This window comes from Carcharodon carcharias, chromosome 15, assembly GCF_017639515.1.
Source record: "Carcharodon carcharias isolate sCarCar2 chromosome 15, sCarCar2.pri, whole genome shotgun sequence".
NCBI classification, from domain to species: Eukaryota; Metazoa; Chordata; class Chondrichthyes; order Lamniformes; family Lamnidae; genus Carcharodon; species Carcharodon carcharias.
This window is the reverse complement of record NC_054481.1, coordinates 125649275-125670224: the sequence shown is the minus strand read 5'-3', so window position 1 is coordinate 125670224 and position 20950 is coordinate 125649275. Positions and strand designations below refer to the sequence as shown.

Genomic DNA, 20950 nt, shown 5'->3' with positions numbered 1-20950 from the left:
GATGTTAAATTAGCCACACCAGGCCCATTGGGACCATTGCCGAAACCACAAACTTTATTCTGCCTCCCCCATTTTGTGTATTGCCCACTCCCCTCTCTCTTTTAATGGTTAATCCTAATGCTCGTGACAAATAAATTAACATCACACAGTCTCTGTCAGGTGCTGTTGTGATTTTTTAGCATTTTGAGCGGCTTATTTTCCACATGTGTAGGTTGTCAAAGGTCGGAAGATGCGCAGCAGGACCTTCAAGCAATGCAATGTGAAAAAAATCAGGTTAACATTCTGGACGTTGTTCTTTGCTTGGTACTGGAAAATAAGTAGTAATGAATCAGTCAGGTTTATGTGAGTTGAAGGAAACCTTCAAAGGGTAGTATTACTTCCTTGTAAGAGGAGAGATTTAATCGGAACATAAAGGTTGAGCAGTAGTAAATGGGGAATTATTTTCGTGACATTCAAATATTAGGTTAGCCAAGTTTGTCCTGAATTCACCCTTTAAATCATCTATTTTCCTCAAAAATCCTAATCCAAGCATAACCTTAAAGCTGTGTTTTACTCCAGTCATGGAGTATTCACACTGGCAGGTATTTAGACCATTGGCTTCTAAAAGATTACAATTTGCAGCACAGTGCTAATGCAATGAGTACTGAAGCCTGGTCAAGTTACAAAAACTTTTTTCCCTCACCTCAATTGAGTAGCGTAGAGAAGACTTTACAAACGTCCTTCTCTGTAGTGTTTTAAACTTGGATTCACGCAGCAAACTGTTACAGAATCAGACTTAAAAATTGAAAATTGTTGGGTGGTGAAAATTGAATGTCTTTCTTTTAAATTATGTGTTAAAAGCAAGAACAAATAGATGTCACCACTAAACTGGACTTTTGACTGCTTTGCACTTCAGCAAAAATGAAGAGTTAAATTGTCCCAATGGCTCAAGTGTCTGTCTCTAAAGGCCAGGGAGGTCCCAGGGACAATTGCTGCTCTTGGTTGATTTAGCTGCCCTCAAGCAGGATAGTGCAGGGAGGATATAATTGGCAACAGCATCCCTTGAATTGGAGATGGGGAGATTGATCATGGTTCCCACTTTGTGATACAGGAACCCCTTTTGATGTACCCATGTGAACATTGGCTGAAGACAGGATTAGGCTTGGCTGTGCCGTCAGCTGGCACTTTCCATTGAGGCTCATGTTCGGGCAAGGTGCAGCAGGACAATAGGTGCCCGAGAGTAGCTGGCTAGCCTTTGCTCACTTTGGCGGAACAATAAGATGGGGAGCTCCATTCCACACCTGTCCCTTCATAGCGTCGCTACTCCAATACCACTGCCATGCTTTATTAAAGGAAAATATTCTTGAGTATTTATCCAGATAGGTCAGGTGAGGTATGAATAGTATTCAGCAGGCTGGTTTGTGCTGTTGATCTTGATTACATGGCTGGTTAGTAACCTAATGCATAGCATTTTACTCCCCTCACCTACAATGTTAGTTCTTGCTATTGTACAATTCCATGTGCCTTAGGCAGGTAGTGTAGTCATTCTTCAAGCACAGCAAGTGCTAGTCACTTTTTGGCTAGGACAGTGGGGCTCCGTGACCATAATTAAAAGCAAAATACTGCAGACGCTGGAAATCTGAAATAAAAATAAAAGAAAATTCTGGAAAAACTCAGCAGGTCTGGCAGCATCTGCGGAAAGAGAAACAATTAACATTTTGAGTCTGTTTGACTTCTTCAGAGCTAAAGAGAAGTAGAAATATGATGGATTTTATATTGCATACATGACCGACCCATTATCAGCCAGCATCCCAAACAGGGATCATTATCAAATGGCCTTCAGCAGAAATGTATGTTCCAGACTAGGTCACTAATTAGTGACTAGCTTAAGAATCTTGACTGACTCCCAACACCACCTTCAGACTGACTTTTTCTCCCCTCGCTCATGCCTTAACAAAATCAAGTTGTAAATACTCTGGAGGCAAAGATGGGGCTGCTCAGGTTTTGATTCTTTCTCTTGCAGCTTTAGAACTGTTGAAGGTCGCCATCGATAAAGCAGGCTACTCTGACAAGGTTGTGATTGGTATGGATATAGCAGCCTCGGAATTCTTTCGTGATGGGAAATACGATTTGGATTTCAAATCCCCACCTAATCCCAACCGTTATGTTACTCATGACAAGCTGATTGAACTTTACCTGAGTTTCTCGAAAAATTATCCTGGTAAGACTCTGCAGTTTTTATTCCGACAGTTGCTGTATCCCTGAATTAATTCTATATGATAACAATACTTAACCTTCAGTTTAAGAGCAAATCCAGAATGCTGCTGTTCTGGTTAAGATTAGCTAACCTCATATGGTTTTGTCTTGCCCCAATAGTGCTTGACCCATTGAATCTAACACTTTAATTTATTAGCCATGGAATTCCTTAACTGCTCTATAGGTCAGTTGCTCTATAGTTAGTGTTACTATGAAGAAATCTGCATTTTAAACTTGATTGTGTAATCCTTTGAGAGTTCACATAACCGTGAACTCTCACCTAACCATATAATTCACAGTAACGCTTTTGATCTGTAGGTTAATTTTTACACGTTTCAATCAATTTTAGTCAGGTAGAGCAGTGCAGGGAACATTGTTAGAAAAAAAGTAGTGATTCTCTGACGTTTTCTAGTGGTAAATTGTTTAAACAACATGCAGCATTCGTGGGTTATCTAATGACTAAAGTTTTCAGTTTGTAGGTTACCTATCACTGTGTAATCTGCCCTACTGGGAGCACTGGAGGGGTAGGGGTTGGGTTTCTTGTCTGCTTGATTACCTACTGATTGAAAATACAACCTCTGAGTGCGAGGCACAATTCTTACTATAGGTTGTGGAGTATATGACGACCTCATTTTGTATACTCCAATATTCATGTTTAGGCTTATACTTGGCATATATGTCCAAACCACCCCCCTCCTCCCTTTTTTTATTTTGCTAAGAAATGCAATATTCATATTGGGAGTCGGCCTCCATTTTTGAACCTCAAGTGCATGTTTTACTCACTTTCTAATTCTGAGCATGGGATCAAGCAGATACAGACTGTTGCCAAGATGCCAAGGCGGGAGTTAGGGACATAACCACACAGTAGAGTGCATGTGGTAAACGATGAACAGAAAGGGCTCCTCCGACAAAATGAATGAAGTACAAAGCCGGTTTCAAGCCAGAAGTCAGGACATTTGTTAACTCGGCAAAAATTTGGTGCCACCACAAGGGAATTTGATGTGAGTGAGAAACTGGTGTAAGATTGGAAGGAGGAACCCACCGTGAAGAAGATGCCTAAGACACAATGCGTCATGAGAACAGGGACCAGCCACTGGCCTGATCTTGAGAAACATGTCGATAAAAGCAAAAAACTGCGGATGCTGGAAATCCAAAACAAAAACAAAAATACCTGGAAAAACTCAGCAAGTCCAACAGCATCTGCGGAGAGGAACACAGTTAACGTTTCGAGTCCATATGACTCTTCAACAGAACTAAGGAAAAATAGAAAAGAGGTGAAATATAAGCTGATTTAAGGGGGGGTGGGACAGGTAGAGCTGGATAGAGGGCCAGTGATAGGTGGAGATTGCCAAGAGATGTCATAGACAAAAGGACAAAGAGGTGTTGAAGGTGGTGATATTATCTAAGGAATGTGCTAACAGGTGACATTAAGGGTAGAAAGCAGGACGAGCAAGGTACAGATAGCCCTAGTGGGGGTGGGGTGGGGGGAAGGGTTAAAAATAGGCTAAAATGTAAAGGTAAAACAATGGATGGAAATACATTGAAGAATAATGGAAATAGGTGGGAAAAGAAAAATCTATATAATTTATTGGGAAAAAAGGGGGATCGGAAAGGGGGTGGGGATGGAGGAGAGAGTTCATGATCTAAAATTGTTGAACTCAATATTCAGTCCAGAAGGCTGTAAAGTGCCTAGTCGGAAGATGAGGTGTTGTTCCTCCAGTTTGCGTTGAGCTTCACTGGAACATTGCAGCAGGCCAAGGACAGACATGTGGGCATGAGAGCAGGGTGGTGTGTTGAAATGGCAAGCGACAGGGAGGTCTGGGTCATGCTTGCGGACAGACCGAAGGTGTTCTGTAAAGTGGTCACCCAGTCTGCATTTGGTCTCTCCAATGTAGAGGAAACCGCATTGGGAGCAGCGAATGCAATAGACTAAATTGAGGGAAGTGCAAGTGAAATGCTGCTTCACTTGAAAGGAGTGTTTGGGCCCTTGGACGGTGAGGAGAGGGGAAGTAAAGGAGCAGGTGTTGCACCTTCTGCGGTTGCATGGGAAGGTGCCGTGGGAGGGGGTTGAGGAGTAGAGGGTGATGGAGGAGTGGACCAGGGTGTCCCGGAGGGAATGATCCCTGCGGAATGCCGCTGGGAGGGTGAAGGGAAGATGTGTTTGGTAGTAGCATCGTGCTGGAGTTGGCGGAAATGGCGGAGGATGATCCTTTGAATGCGGAGGCTGGTGGGGTGATAAGTGAGGACAAGGGGGACCCTATCATGGTTCTGGGAGGGAGGGAGAGGAAGGTGTGAGGGCGGATGTGCGGGAGATGGGCCGGACACGGTTGAGGGCCCTGTCAACGACCGTGGGTGGAAAACCTCGGTTAAGGAAGAAGGAAGACATGTCAGAGGAACTGTTATTGAAAGTGGCATCATCAGAACAGATGTGTCACCTTCATTGCTTTCCATTTCTCTCCTGGTGTTTGACAAGGTGTTTAACAAAACCCGCTTTCACAGCCATATCTCCTTTCTCAGTGACTGTCTCCATCTCCAACTTACCCCACGTGGATTTCAACTGAAGTTCCATCCCTCATGTTTCAAACCCACCCAGGATTACAGGTATCTCCGGGACATACAAAGCTCCTCGGACTGCTGTTCTCGTCGCATCCTGAGATCCCCACTTAGTGCCATGCGCCGCCATATGAACTCACTCAACCTCTCCCTCCAGCAGCACCGCTGCACTCCATTTCTAAGCTGCCCGTGCCCCCAGTTTCATTTTATTCTTCGTCTCATCCGACGCCTCAACAAGAAACTTTGTCTCTTTCTTTCAGGTGCAAAGGAACGCAAGCTCCAGCAACTCACCGACACCAACACCCATCCAGGACCCTCCATCCCTGCCTGTCCCTCCGTCCCCACCCTTTCTTCCAGTCCCAACCCCAGCCGTGTATTCACTATACCCCCTGACCTTCCCCTCTCCGATGCTGAACGTTCAGTGCTCAGCAAAGGACTTAGTTTCATACCCTTACGCCTTCATCTCAATGAATTTCGGGCTCGGCATGATGCTGAACTCTTCTTCCGCCACCTTCGTCTCCGGGCTCACTTCTTTGGGCAGGAGTCCTCTCCCTGTTCAACGGATCCTTTTACCCGCCTCCAATATTCTCCCTCCACCTGGACCCCTCCCTCTGGATTCTTACCGTCTCTTGATCTTTTCATTGATAACTGTCGGTGTGACATCAGTCATCTCAATTTCTCTGCTCCTCTCACCCACTCGAACCTGTCTCTCTCTGAACTTGCTGCACTCCGTTCTTTCAGGTCCAACCTTGACATTGTCATCAAACCTGCTGACAAGGGTGGTGCTGTTGTTGTCTGGCGCACTGACCTCTACCTCGCAGAGGTTGAGCATCAACTTGCAGGCACTTCCTCCTACCTGTCCCTGGACCATGACCCCACCACTGAACACCAAGCCATTGTTTCTAGGACTGTTACTGACCTCATCTCCTCTGGAGATCTTCCTTCCACAGTTTCCAACCTGATAGTCTCCCACCTTGAACAGCCCACTTCTACCTCCTACCCAAAATTCACAAACAGGACTGTCCCGGTAGACCGATCATGTCAGCCTGTTCCTGCCCCACGGAACTCATTTCTTGCTATCTTAACTCCATTCTCTCTCCCCTTGTCCAGTCCCTTCCTACCTACATCTGTGATTCCTCTGACATCCTACATCATATCAACAATTTCCAGTTCCCTGGCCCCAAATGCCTCCTCTTCACCATGGACATCCAATCCCTCTACAATTCCATCCCCCACGGGGATGGTCTGATGGCTCTCCACTTCTTCCTCGAGCAGATGCCCGAACAATCCCCATCCACCACTAATCTCCTCTGTCTGGCTGAACTTGTTCTCTCACAGAACAATTTATCCATAAACTCCTCTCACTGCCCCCAAATAAAGGGTGTGGCTATGGGTACCCGCATGGGCCCCAGCTATGCCTGTCTCTTTATGGGGTATGTGGAACATTCCTTGTTCCAGTCCTACTCAGGCCCCCTCCCACAACTCTTTCTCCGGTACATCGATGATTACTTCAGTGCTGCTTCACGCTCTTGTCTGGACCTGGAAAAATTTATTTATTTTGCTTCCAATTTCCACCCCTCCATCATTTTCACATGGTCCATCTCTGACACTTCCCCTCCCTTCCTTGACCTTTCTGTCTCAATTTCTGGTGATAGACTGTCCACCAATATTCATTACAAGCCTACCGACTCCCACAGCTACCTTGACTACAGGTCCTCACACCCCACTTCCTGTAAGGACTCCATCCCATTCTCTTAGTTCCTTCGCCTCCGTCGCATCTGTTCTGATGATGCTACCTTCAAAAACAGTTCCTCTGACATGTCTTCCTTCTTCCTTAACTGAGGTTTTCCACCCATGGTGGTTGACAGGGCCCTGAACCGTGTCCGGCCCATCTCCCACACATCCGCCCTCACACCTTCCTCTCCATCCCAGAAACATGATAGGGTCCCCCTTGTCCTCACTTATCACCCCACCAGCCTCCGCATTCAAAGGATCACCCTCCGCCATTTCCTCCAACTCCAGCATGATGCTACCACCAAACACATTTTCCCTTCAACCCCCCCCCCCCCCCCCCCACCGTGGCATTCCGCAGGGATCGTTCCCTCTGGGACACCATGGTCCACTCCTCCATCACCCCCTACACCTCAACCCCCTCCCACAGCATCTTCCCATGCAACACCTCCCCCTTTACTTCCCCTCTCCTCACCATCCAAGGGCCCAAACACTCCTTTCAAGTGAAGCAGCATTTCACTTGCACTTCCCTCAATTTAGTCTACTGCATTCGCTGCTCCCAATGTGGTTTCCTCTACATTGGAGAGACCAAACGCAGACTGGGTGACCGCTTTGCAGAACACCTTCGGTCTGTCCGCAAGCATTACCCAGACCTCCCTGTCACTTGCCATTTCAACACTCCACACTGCTCTCATGCCCACATGTCTGTCCTTGGCCTGCTGCAATGTTCCAGTGAAGCCCAACGCAAACTGGAGGAACAGCACCTCATCTTCCGACTAGGCACTTTACAGCCTTCCGGACTGAATATTGAGTTCGACAATTTTAGATCATGAACTTTCTCCTCCATCCCCACCCCCTTTCCGATCCCCCTTTTTTCTAATAATTTATATAGATTTTTCTTTCCCCACCTATTTCCATTAATTTTCAATGTATTTCCATCTATTGTTTTATCTTTACCTTTTAGCCTATTTCGATCCCTTTCCCCCACCCCACCCCCACTAGGGCTATCTGTACCTTGCTCGTCCTACTTTCTACCCTTAATGTCACCTATTAGCACATTCCTTAGATAATATCACCACCTTCAACACCTCTTTGTCCTTTTGTCTATGACATCTTTTGGCAATCTCCAACTATCACTTGCCCACTATCCATATCTACCTGTCCCACCCCCCTTAAACCAGCATATATTTCACCTCTTTTCTATTTTTCCTTAGATCTGTTGAAGAGTCATAAGAACTCGAAACATTAACTGTGTTCCTCTCCGCAGATGCTGTCAGACCTGCTGAGTTTTTCCAGGTATTTTTGTTTTTGCTTGAGAAACATGTTTTGGAATGGGTCCTCCAGAATCATCAGAATGGTCACATGTCAACAGAAATGCAATGCGTATGTACACACTTAATCAAACCCAAACAGCAGCAAAGATTTCTGAGCAACAGTTAGTTGGTGTGTCTGCTTTATGGAACAAAAATTCTGGCAGAAGACCAAGATCACTCGGAGACTACCAAAAGGCCCCAATGCCAAAATTACCAGTTCTAGCCATTCATCATTACACAGCTGCAAAAACACGAGTACTCATTGTCACAGCAACAACATGGATGAAACACTCATGAGCTTTGATATGCCAGCAGTCAAACTGATCTGCCCAGGTTCCAAAACTGTTCTGGTGAAAACCACAGGGCAGGAGAAGCCAAGGTTCATGATGGTCCTAGTCTAAATGACCAGTGGAACAATGTTAAAGTCTATGGCAATTCTTAAATGTAAAATCATGTCGAATCAAGTTCCCTGAAGGAGTTTTTTTTTGTTCATGTCCATGACAACGGTTGGATGGATGAAGATGGAATTGAAGCTATGCACCAATAATGAGTGAAATTGGCATCCCGGTGGCCGACATAAAGAATGCAGCTTATTATTGTGAGACATGTTCAGGTCCCATATAACCAGTGAGATCAAGTGGCACCTGTGAAGAAATAGCACCCAATGTATAGTTATACCAGGAAGTTTAACATCCATAGTCCAGTCTTTGGCTTGTTGAGGCACACATGCGTTCTAAGATTATCATCGTGCCAAATGGAATAGGAGGATGGTTGACTGAGGAAAAAACTGTCATAAAGAGTGGAAATATGTGTGCTACCTTGCTTGATATTTTTGTGTGGTTTTGCCATCTAATCGTAGGATGCTATAAACGCACAAACTGTCATTAGATCTTTCAAAAAATGCCGAATATCCAATTCAATGGATTGAGAGGAAGGTGATTTGTTGTGGAGGGATGGTTCTGAAACACCTGCCCCTTCACTTGCCCTCTCCTCACCGTCCAAGGGCCCAAACACTCCTTTCAAGTGAAGCAGCATTTCACTTGCACTTCCCTCAATTTAGTCTACTGCATTCACTGCTCTACATTGGAGAGACCAAACGCAGACTGGGTGACCACTTTGCGGAACACCTTCGGTCTGCCCGCAAGCATGACCCAGACTTCCCTGATGCTTGCCATTTCAACACTCCACCTTGCTCTTGTGCCCACATGTCTGTCCTTGGCCTGCTGCATTGTTCCAGTGAAGCTCAACGCAAACTGGAGGAACAGCACCTCATCTTCCGACTAGGCACTTTACAGCCTTCCGGCCTGAATACTGAGTTCAACAATTTTAGATAATGAACTCTCTCCTCCATCCCCACCCCCTTCCTGACCAAATCTGATCCAGTGTGTGATCCTACAATGATGCTGTAGCCAAAGTGACTGAATGAATTCAGTGAACCCTTTGCATCGGATGTCAAAGACAATTAGTAGCTAAAGGTATCTTTATGGAATTAATTCATCCAAAACTGATCAGGAGGAAGCGATGAATAGACTATCGGTACTTAAAGTTGACAAGGCACTGGAGCCAGATGAGATGCAATGAAGGATATTGAAGGAAGTGAGATTAGAAATTGCAGGGGCACTGGCCATAATCTTTCAGTCTTTCCTAGACTCAGGGGTCGTTCCAGAGGACTGGCGAACTGCAAACATTACGCTCTTGTTCAAAAAAGGTTGTAAGGATAAGCCCAGCAATTACAGACCAGTCGGTTTAACTTCCGTGATGGGCAAGATCCTAGAAACAATTATTCAGGATAGAATTAGTAGTCACATGGAGAAATATGGTTTGATGAGGAAGAGCCAGCATGGATTTCTAAAGGGGAAATTGTGTTTAACTAACTTGCTGGAGTTTTTTGCAAAGGTAACAAAAAAGGTCAAGGGTAATATTGTTGATGTGGTGTATTTGGACTTTGAAAAGGCATTTGACACAATACCACACGACCAACTTGAGGAAAGTTATTGCTCATGGAATAAAAGGAACAGTAGCAACATGGATACAAAATTAGCTGAAAAATAGAAGCAGAGAGTAATGGTCAATGGATATTTTTTGGGCTGGAGGAGTGTTTGTACTGGAGTTCCCCAGGGGTCGGTATTGGGACCCTTGCTGTTCCTGATAATATATTAATGACCCAGACCTTGGTGTGCAGGGGACAATTACTCCTACAAGGAGCTGGATTTGATGGGCCAAATGACCTTTTTCTAATGGATATAATTGGTTCTTGGGTTTTTCTTGCAATAATATTACTAAGAGATTCAGAAAAATTAATTCTGTTTTCCAGTTGTCTCTATTGAGGATCCTTTTGACCAAGATGATTGGGCTGCCTGGACACAATTTACAGGTCAAGCAAAGATCCAAGTGGTTGGTGATGACTTGCTTGTGACAAACCCTACTCGCATTGCGAAAGCAATCGAGGAGAAAGCCTGCAACTGCCTGCTGCTCAAAGTGAACCAGATTGGCACCGTCACAGAGTCCATTGAAGCGTAAGTTCTTTTGTGCGTATTTTTATAAGACACCGCCTTAACAGAGCCAAAAAAAGAAATTGTGTTTCAGAGGTGTCATCGGACAAAAACCATCCCGAGTCAGCGAAGATGGTTTTGGGAAAGGTGACCAAAAATTTGCTCCGAGCTGGGATTTTAAGCAGGGCGTTGGCAAGCCATCGAGCTATACAGAGAGGATCCCAGAGTGTGGAACCTAAATGACTGAAGGCAATGGCTACCAATAGTGGAATGCAGGATGGAGTGTGCATGGAGGCCAGGGTCTGATCAGTGGAGAATCCTGAATGAGTTTTAGGTTTTGGGGAGCTGATAAGGAGATGCAATGTCATGAGATTTCAACATGAAGAATTTTAAATTGGGAGTTATTGGGGGTCTAGGAGCCAGTATGGGACTCCAAGGACAGGAGTCAAATGAGCAGGACAAGTGTATAGGAATAAAATATGGATAGCCAAGTGTTCGATAAGGTAATGTTCAAAGTGTGGAGAATGGGATGCTAATCAGGAGAGCATTGGAATAGTCACATTTGGGGAACAAGATCATTTGAGATTTTGATTAGTTTTGTGAATTTAAACAATATTTTGGGTGTTACGTCATTCATTACTGTTGACTAATGCAGGACTACTGAACAGCATTGAACTTTTTGTTTAATCGGTTGCTGACTTTCCACTGTTGCAAAGTTTCGTAGAAGCCTGCCCTCCTTCATAAAATACCAATTTGGGAGGGGTGTTTTTTGGATATGTTAAAGTCTTGGATCATCTTCTTTAGTTCTTTAGTCAGGTCTGACCCACAGCACTATAACCTCTGGCACAGGTCTGGCCACCACAGGAAGTCCCAAGTTCAGCCCAATGGTACCAATCTGATCTATGCCAGCTGTTCAGCCAACTGGCCATCCAAGGAGTCAGAGTCACTGTGGCAACGTGCATGTTGTGGTCTGGAGCTATGGATAGTGATGGTAGAGGCTCCAATTATCTTTCCAGCACATGGCTGACCAGGAATCTCTTCTGCTCTTACCTCCTGCCATTGGTGTGTACTTGAAGGATATTCCAGTTGATATTCACCCTGTTTGCCCACATTATGAACACACCTGCCTTGGTCATCAAGTCCTGGAGTGTGACTCAAACGCAGAGGCAGTGATGCTACCCACAGCACCACAAGACCTCCGAGGTCTTGGATAGAAGCTATTATTAGAAAGGCTCTTGTAACAACAGGTATCCCATGAAATTTTAATATGCCTGTTTTTCTTGCCATATGCTGTGTGCTTCTACAATTTTCTCTTTTACCTTATTTCCACTCATCTTTTTCTTCTCCCAGTTTAAACATGGGATTTGCAATGTGGCTTGAGTTCACAAGCCAACTTGACCTGTTAGATGTAAACTGTACAATAATTCAAGGTTATGAAGTTTGTCAAATCTGACCTAACTTTGAGCCCATATGATTGTGAAATCCAATAAGGAATGCATTTAACTGTAATTGTACAGATTGTACTTTCAGGGCAAATAGTTCCATCAACAGGAATTCGCTGTATTGGTAATCTGCCATCCTCACCTTGATTCAAAGTGGCTTGAAAAAACAATTGATGTTGGTGACCAGCTATTGACCGGGCTTGAGTTCGCCAGTGTTGATCTTTTTTACTGTATGGGAACATAAAATTCTAGTATCTGAGCCCCTTCTACAGTTAGTTCAAAGCAATCTAAATATTTGAACAAGAGCTCACTAACTTAGTTCCACTTCAATTGCTTGCCATGTACAGTATCTCTGGGTACAATGCAATTTAAGTTATGCGCAGTCTGGTTCTGCTTACATATCTATTGCAGCCCAAGGCTAGAAATAAACTCCAGGCATGAGCCAGACATATCAGATGTTAAGAGCATTAAATAGACTGTCGGAACTCCTGTCTGCTCCATAACTGTTGAAATGAGTTCAGACAACACTATAGCAGTGGTAGATGCAGTTGGCATATGTTGGTCATATTAGCGTCAGCCTTCTGGCCTGTTCGTGTAGCTGTGTAAGCATTTACTGATGGCCAAGTGGTTAAAGGTGCCACCTGGTGGTAGTACTGATCTCTGCAGAGCGTTAGTGGTTGGTTTGTGCTGCATTAACTGAGCATTGGTAGGTGTGCCATAGGAATGGTCTCGGCTGGGATCCAACTCGTAGCAACTGCTGGTACCTTCAGCTGGAAAGTAAATGGAATCTCACTGCAAGGCAAATTGATGCCCAGGAAGGGAAGGAAAGAAAAAAGGCAGGGAATTAAATTTTAAAAATACTCCAAAGCATTTAGTTTGGGAAAGGATTTTACTCACTGGGTTCTCCGAGCTCTGCCAAGATGTTTGTTTAAGGTGCGACCTTACAAGCAATCTGAGTGGATAGTCTGGAAATCAAAGCTTTAAATACAGTCGTCAAAATGAGTGCTGGTGTAGACTAAAATCGAGATAGTGCCTTAGCTTTGTCCATGTGAATGGAAGCTATAAATCTTGTCTCCCTGCTGAATTTAGGAAAAAAAGGTTCCCTGGATGTGGCCAGCAATGATAAGACCATATTAGTTATTCACCAAGCATTGAATAAACCAGTGTGTGTGTGGTTGAGGCAGCTTATGTAATGTAAGAGTGATGTGTCCACTTCCTTGAACGACGTGAGTGAATCATTTGGAATTTTATGGCGTTCTGATAGCTCAATGTATTTTGACCCTGGCATCTGCCCACCAAATTACCATTATTTAACTTAATTTTACGACTTGCCGTGGTGAGGTTTGAATTCAGGGTTGCTAAGCCAGTACGATAACCAAGAGGCAAGCTTGTCCCTTTTCACCCCCTCAATTTCAGAACGGTAAAAGTTAGAATAAATGATTGAAGTGAAATCCTCGCACCTCAATATTTTTTACTGGTTGGCATTAATTCTTTTAATATTTCCATCAATCAGATGCAAACTGGCCCAGTCGAATGGATGGGGTGTAATGGTGAGCCATCGTTCTGGCGAGACTGAAGACACTTTCATTGCTGATCTGGTTGTTGGGCTTTGCACTGGACAGGTAAACACGAGGGACCAGGAATTCATTAATAGATTTTGTTGTACGCAAGTTGGTAATAGCAGAGTCTAAAAGCAGCGCTGTCTTCCAGGGAAGATCCTGGATGTGATGGATAAGAAATTTGTGATTTGACTTTTTTTTTTGACGGTTATCAGTGCAGTTATCAATTAAATTTGTAGATGAATGGACAGAGGTGCTGGAACTTTTTACGGTTAAAGATTGCGTTGGGATTTTTTTTCACTATTTGTAGAACTGAAGGTGTAATGGAATTCACAGAAATGGGACTGAAATATTGTGAATTTAATGTGTTCTCAGATCAAGACTGGGGCCCCTTGCAGGTCGGAACGGCTGGCGAAGTATAACCAGTTAATGAGGTAAACCGCTTTTATCTTTACGTGTATGACGACTCAAGATTTGTCCCATTAAACCAGCCTGTAGATGAGTGAAAGCATTAATGTGCAAGATTTTACACTGCTAACTTTGAGGTTGTTTATTTTCAAATGTTCTGAGCAGCAAATGGGTGACAGTACATTGGCCACCTTTTACACGCTTTTTTGATTACTTTTTTTTGTCCCCCCCACCCCATTCTGTGGAAAGGATAATTAGGGGGGGATGTAAAACAGACACTGACTTTTTCCCCATCCACTGAGAAGTTAAAATCGGGCCCCCTTTTTTTTTAAAATCAAAATAAACACTTGTTTTTCACACTATGTAAATGTCCTGAGTGTTGCACAATGAAAGACATGAAGCTCGGTGACTGTTCTTTATAGGAAAGTTCCATGGTCATCCTGTGCCAGTCATGTTCCCAAGACTGCAGGTACAATCCACTCGCCATTGGGAAACCTGCGTTGATGACTCCCCCTCTCCCCTTGCTGCATCTCCAGGCTGTGGGAAGCAAGAATGGAAAAACACTGATAAAAGTGGGACTCCTTTACTCAGGGCTACCACTATCGTTCTCTAGAGTGTTCTCTGTTTTGCCAGAACCCAACCCTAAGGCTTCAAGAACTATAAATTCTAATTGTCATTTAACTTTATCCAGAATGACGATAGTTTGGGTGAAAGTGTGTGGGTGGATGGTAATCTGTGTCTCTATCATTGCTTTTATTTGGAGTTGAATTATAGAATGGTTCCAGCAGAGAAGGAGGCCATTCAGCCCATCGTGTCTGTGTCTGCTCTCTGAAAGAATCAGAACACTAGAAAAACTTCATGGTCATCTTCTCTAGCCAATTGAATGAGCCAATAGCTGTTATCTTGGCTTAACGCCTAATCTAAAGGGGACAATTGAGCACTCCAATTGGCCTTGATTTCACGTCCAAGTTGCAAAAATGCCTTTGTATACTAATGGTTCAATTGATAAATATTCTGTCCAAGACCAAGTTACGGACTATGAGGACCCAGCTTTCATCGCTGGTCTGTGAGTTAACATCTCAAATAGGTTAGCTGTAGGGGTTCAACAATTGCCCTCTGCTCACACAAGAGGCAGGGAAGATCAGCTAAGGTTCCCGTCCTTCTCAGACAGTGACTTTTTCTGTAAATTCTCTCCTGGCCCCATCCTATCCTCTCTCCCTCACGTACATGTCTAGTTTGGACAAGATTAGGCCAGGTGATTACTTTATAGGTTAACGCATGAAAATGGGTGAGATACTACAGAGTACCTGATCACCAATGGGAACTGCATCCTAACATGTGTCTGATTTTGGAGAGTGTTTAAAAAAAATAATAATTAAATGTCTTGATTGGCGAGGCTGAGGCTCTCTTTAGAGCAGAGAAGGCCAAGGGAAAATATTTGATAGATATTTAAAATCATTAAGGTCTTAGATTCTTTTTATGTACTCTATTTCCAATGGCTGATGACCAGATGGAAAAGATTTCTGGCGATCCAGAGGCAAAAGAACCAAAGGCAACACAGAGGAAAAAATCTGTTTACCCAAGGACTGGTTAGGATTTGGAATGCGCTGCCTGATAGTGTGTTGGAAACCGATTCACTAGTAGCTTTCCAAAGGGAATTGAATAAACATGAAGGGGAAAAATAGCAGGGATATGAGCAAGAGTGGTATGAACAGGATTGCACTTCAAAGAGCCAGATTAGACTTGATGGAGCAAATGGCCCCTTCTGTGCAGTCCTATTCTACAATTTGTGAATTTAAATTTTTTGTTTGACCTGCTAATCTGTATTGCGAATTGTACATTCTTGAGTTAATCTTTAACACGTATGGTACAAACGTTTCAGTGAGTGTCAATTGGTAAATGTATGATTAGAAATTAAGTTACCCTCAAACTATTACTTGTGACTCCTTGCTGGATAGTTTAACAGCTGCCACTTGATCAAACAGAGCTTTTCCTGATATATATTAATGACCTAAATCTTGGTGTACAGGGCACAATTTCAAAATTTCCAGATAATATGAAACCTGGAAGTGTTTTGTGAACTGAGGAGGATGGTGTAGAACTTCAAAAGGACATGGACAAGTAGTGGAATGAGCAGACAATTGGCAGATGAAGTTCAATGTTCAGTGATTCGTTTTGGTAGGAAGAACATGAGAGACAATATAAAATAAAGGACACAATTCTCAAGGGGTTGCAAGAACAGAGGGAACTGCGTGTATATGTGCATAAGTCATTTATGGTGGCATGACAGGTTGAGAGAGCGGTTCATATAGCATACAGTACTCTAGGCTTTAATAATGGAGCATAGAGTACAAGAGCAAGGAGGTTATGTTGAATTTGTATAGGACACTAGTTCAGCCTCAGCTGGAGTATTGTCTAGTTCTGAGTGCCACACTTTAAGGAGGATGTGGAGGTGATGGAGAGAGTGCAGAAAAGATTCATGTGAATAGGTTCTAGGGATGAGGGACTTCGGTTACGAAGATAAATTGGAGAAGCGAAGACTGTTTTTCTTGGAGAAAAGAATATTGAGAGGAAATTTGATAGAGATATTTAAAGTCACGAGGGGCCTAGACAGAGTAGATGGGGAGAAACTGTTCCCACTTGTGAAAGGATCGAGAGCGAGGGAGCACAGGTTTTAAGTAATTGGTAAAAGAAGCAAAAGCGACGAGGAAAAGCTCTTTCACACAGCGAGTGGTTAGGGTCTGGAATGCACTGGCTGAGTGTGGTATAGGCAGGTTGAATTGAAGCATTCAGAAGGGAATTACTGTTGTCTGAAAAGGAAGAATGTGCAGAGTTACGGGGAGAAAGCGGGAGAATGGAACTAAACTGAATTACTCGTTTGGAGAGCCGGTGTGGACGCAATAGGCCAAGTGGCCTCCTTCTACATTGTAACAATTTCTGTGATTTTGTGAATAAATGGGTCTTATTCAGGATCTCTTGCACAATCCTTTTGCCTTTAACGCTGAGGACGTTCCAATCGTACTACAGTATCATAACCAGAACAATGGTAGATGACGGTGCCTTTAGTTATCTGTCCACATTTCACTTTAAAACTTCTTTCAACAGAATTGAAGAGGAGCTCGGGCAGACGGCTTGTTTTGCTGGCAGAAGTTTCCAGAACCCTCTTGCCAAATAAACCAGGCAACATGTTTTCTGTCAACAATCCAATGTTTAGAGCAGCTTTTACTTTGTTCCTTCTGTACCAGCAAAATTGCCATTTTGTTTTTGTACTGTCATTGTTGCAGAATGACTGTTCTAGTAGAGGGAAGGGAAATGTGTCAAGATTTTTGATGTATTCCTTTCTCTAGAAAAAAAAATAAATGCAAGGCTTGAACCATCATGTGTATTTGCTGTGCTTCACCCAAAAAATTCTGTGGATGTTAAAATCTAAGTGTCTCCTAAGCTGTGTTGAATTAATTGTTCCTGTTCTTGTGATATTTTAATTGTTAGGTTATGAATGAGCTGTCAAAATACTTTGCTAATTAAACTTGAACTAATAAGTTGTAGATGGGCCAATCGATAAGAGGTAGGAAAGCGATGTCTAAAGAGCACAAAGATTGCCCATGGCTTGAGTTGAGACAGCTGGCCTCAAAGCAGACAGCAGTCTGGGTTCTACAATTGGATTCTGTCCCCTCTTACTGTACAATGACCTGCGCTGAGAAGCCCCTGCATGCAGGTTGTTGGGTTTAATCAGGGTCAGGTTTGGCTCTGATGCCTTCCGTGATTGATTATCCTATCACTGCAGACTGTCTGTCTAAACTCTGGGCAAGATATCAGTGGCCGGATTTCTGCCCCTTCTGAGTCTGGGATCTGAAGCGCGTGGAAGATAAAAACAGTCCTGCAGGCCAGTGTGCTGGTTTCCCAGCTCCATCCCACCTCCAGACCATTTCTGTGGAGGCAGGTTTGGGGTGGGAGGTGGCAGGGCTACCCACCTGCATGTGTCGGCCAACCAGGCCCATTATTTATTAATTGTCCAGTTGGTCCCCAGGCGATGGGGTCCAATTTAGGTGCCTGGAGGCAGCCTCCTGGAGGGAGACCAGGGAGCCAGCAATCCTGTCTTCAGGCCCAATTAGGAGGGCATCCCATGAAAATCTCAGAGTGACTGTTTCCCCTGGAGGGGTTGCGGGAGTGGGAATGGAGGGTGGTGGAGTTTGGCACCTGGAAACAGTATTGATCTCTCTTTTCTGTCCCCAGAGTGGGAGTGGAGCTGGGGCGGGTGGGTGGGGGGGAGAAAACTCACTTGGCCTTCATTGCACCAATAAAATTGTCTGGCTCCACTGAAAAGCAATTATTGCTTCAGAAAAATACGTGCATTTATTCAGCGTGTTTCACAGCATCAAGAAAACTCTTCAAAATGGTGTCATGTGATCTCCTATGTCCACCTGAGCACCCAAGAGCAGACAGGGCCTCATTTTAAAGTCTTACTGAGAAATGGCACCTCTGACAATGCAGCACCCTCCAGTATTGCACTGGAACATCGCCTAGATTTTATGCTCTTCACTGAACTCCAACATATCTTTCTGAGAGTCCTCCCAACTGAGCTACAGTTGTGAAGGAAATCCAAAGATTGACTGAAGGAAGCTAAGAACATAAACAATTGAACAAGGAAAAGCTATTTAGATTTATCAAATCTGACCCTGCTGGAGGCTGGACACAATATATTTTAGAGTGTTGTCACAATTTAATCTTCCTCTCTGATGCCCAAAGATGATCAAATATTTATCCATCCTCAAATCTGCACGATTCAACTGGGTCACCAGCCCTCCAGATGTTCCTTCCCATCCCCCATGACAATCGATGGAATTATTGACTATCTCTCCATCCGTGACTCTCAACACCAACCTCTAGCAGATAATTCTTCCTGAAGAAGAGCTAAAAAGTTGAGACGGCAAATTATTTTGTTGGGAACCTTATCAGTGCACAGATCTTCAGCTTTTGCAGATGTGGCCACAGGAAGGTGTGTACAAAATCATTTTAGTAATCTCCACAGCAGTGAAGAAATTAAAGGGAGACATAGCAATGCATGTTTTTGTGCTTGAGAGACTCTTGTACTAATGACACCATTTTTATTTTCTTGCATCAAATCAAGCGTAGGAAATGCTAAGCATGGTGATGTGATACATTTGGGTTTAGTGCTTATCGAATTCGGGGATCCTCTAGCATGTCATTTAAGATTTTAATTTGATAACTATTTATAGGACATACAGTTTGCTTGGCTCTCCCATGAGCCTGAATACCAGCATATGTTACTCTTTTTTAATTGCTACGCCTGTATCTGAACTCGCTCCACATCTTTTTTGTCTAGCACCCTGTGTTTGCTGACCTCCACTGTTTCCCTGTCTGACAGCGCCTCAATTTTTAAAGTCCTCATTCTTGTATTCAAATCCGTCTATGGTCTCAACCCTCCTAATCTCTGTAGCCTCCTATGCTGCTTCAAACCATTGAAATCTCTGTATTCTTCCAATTCTGGCCGCTTCCATATCCCTGATTTTAATCGCTCTACCATTAGCAGCCATGCCATCAGCTTCCTGGACCCTAAGCTCTGGAATTCCCTCTGTAAACCTCTCTACCAACCCCCTTTCAAGATGCTCTTTTAAAACCTACCTGATTGATCAAGCTTTTGGTTATCCTGATTTCTCTTTTTATAGCTTGGTGTCAAAAATATTTTTATTAACATCAATCTTAAATACTTAGGAACGTTCTCCTATGTTCAATAACTATACAAATCTAAATTGTTGTCCATTGTGCGAAGTTGTTTTTTAAAGTGACTTTTTGTTGGTCTGAATGCATTTAGCTTCATTGTATTGACATCTTTAACCTTTATCTTGACTCTTTGGCCTTCATGGAAGTGAGCTGAATCCTAAAGAATTGAAATTTGTGATGGATCTACCACTAAAATTTGACCACGAGAAATAGCATTTCATTTATTTTCTGTGTATTATCCAACCTCTTGTTGCGCAAGTGATTTGTTGCGACAAAAACAATCGAATCATTTCTCTAATTTGCCCAATCTGACATTTTCACTTCCTCCAGAAGTCTTTAACTGAAACCGTGATGCTTGTACAGGAGATGCTGTACAGTTGTTGGGAATTAACAGGGTAGTGTTCTGTAATTAGTCAATTTTCTTTTTTCCCCACTGGTTTGTCAACATTCCTGCTCTGCTGTGGTTGTTGTCAGGTTACAGATTATGAGCTGCCATGTTTGTGTTAGTGGGACATCTACCAACTCGAGCAAATACAGAGCCTTGGTAATAGGTTTTTGACATGGAAATTGGAAAAGAGATGTCAAAAAAGTGGAGGGAAAGAGATTGAAGACCATTTTATTCAAGAGGATGGGCTCAACCTGTCTCTAACTTTTTATTTTAGTGTCATCTGTGGCTTGGCTGGTAGCACTGTCGCTTCGTGAGTCACAAGGTTCTGGGCTCAAGTCCCACTCCAGGACTTGAGCACAAAAATATAAGCTGACATTCCAGTGCGGTGCTGAGGGAGTACTGCACTGTCAGAAGTACTATCTTTCAGATGAGATGTTAAACTGAGGCCGCATCTGCCTGCTGGACGTAAAAGATCCCATGGCACTATTTTGAGAAGATTAGGGTGTTATCTCTGGTGTCCTAACCAATATTTACTCATTCAGTATCACCTGTACTGTTTGTAGGAACTTGCTGAGTTCAAATTGGCTGTCTCATCCTACACACATCCTGACTACATTTCAAAAGTACTTCTCAAAGCACTTCAAAGCCAAAGATGTCCAGTGGGCATGAAGAATGCAATACGAAACAAGCTTTACTTTTCTATTTCTTAAGATTTCATCTTTACTAAAATGCTATGAGCAGCAACTACATTAAAAAAAAAAAGCACATCAAGCTACTAAACTACGCAAAAGCAAAATATTATGGATGCTGGAAATCTTAAATTATGGCTGGAAATATTCAGGTCTTGCATCGTCTGTGGAGAGATGAAACATTAATCTTCTTTCTCTCTCCACAGATGCTGCCGAACCTGTTGAGTATTTCCAACACTTTGTTTTTATTATTAAGATATATGATTGGCAAGAGCCCTGATTTGAGTTGCATATCCCACCGGTCTCAGCATACATTTTCTCCCAGATGTTAATGTGAACTGAGAATATAAATATCCATAATGTTTGCTCTGATTATTTCTACTTTGACTAACAACCTA

The 20950-nt window shown here is 43.4% G+C and overlaps 1 protein-coding gene across 2 annotated transcripts in view; it reads left to right on the top strand.

Annotated features, from left to right (window-relative positions):
- eno1a (enolase 1a, (alpha)) overlaps positions 1-17110 on the top strand; it is a 56538-nt gene extending 39428 nt beyond the window's left edge. For both annotated transcript variants that reach the window (XM_041206684.1, XM_041206683.1), the window contains exons 8-12: positions 2003-2200; positions 10147-10348; positions 13280-13388; positions 13701-13759; positions 16839-17110. In XM_041206684.1, the coding sequence (XP_041062618.1) occupies positions 2003-2200; positions 10147-10348; positions 13280-13388; positions 13701-13759; positions 16839-16908 (638 nt within the window). In that variant the 3' untranslated portion in view covers positions 16909-17110. The remainder of the gene's footprint in view (positions 1-2002; positions 2201-10146; positions 10349-13279; positions 13389-13700; positions 13760-16838) is intronic.
- The last annotated feature ends 3840 nt before the right edge of the window (positions 17111-20950 follow it).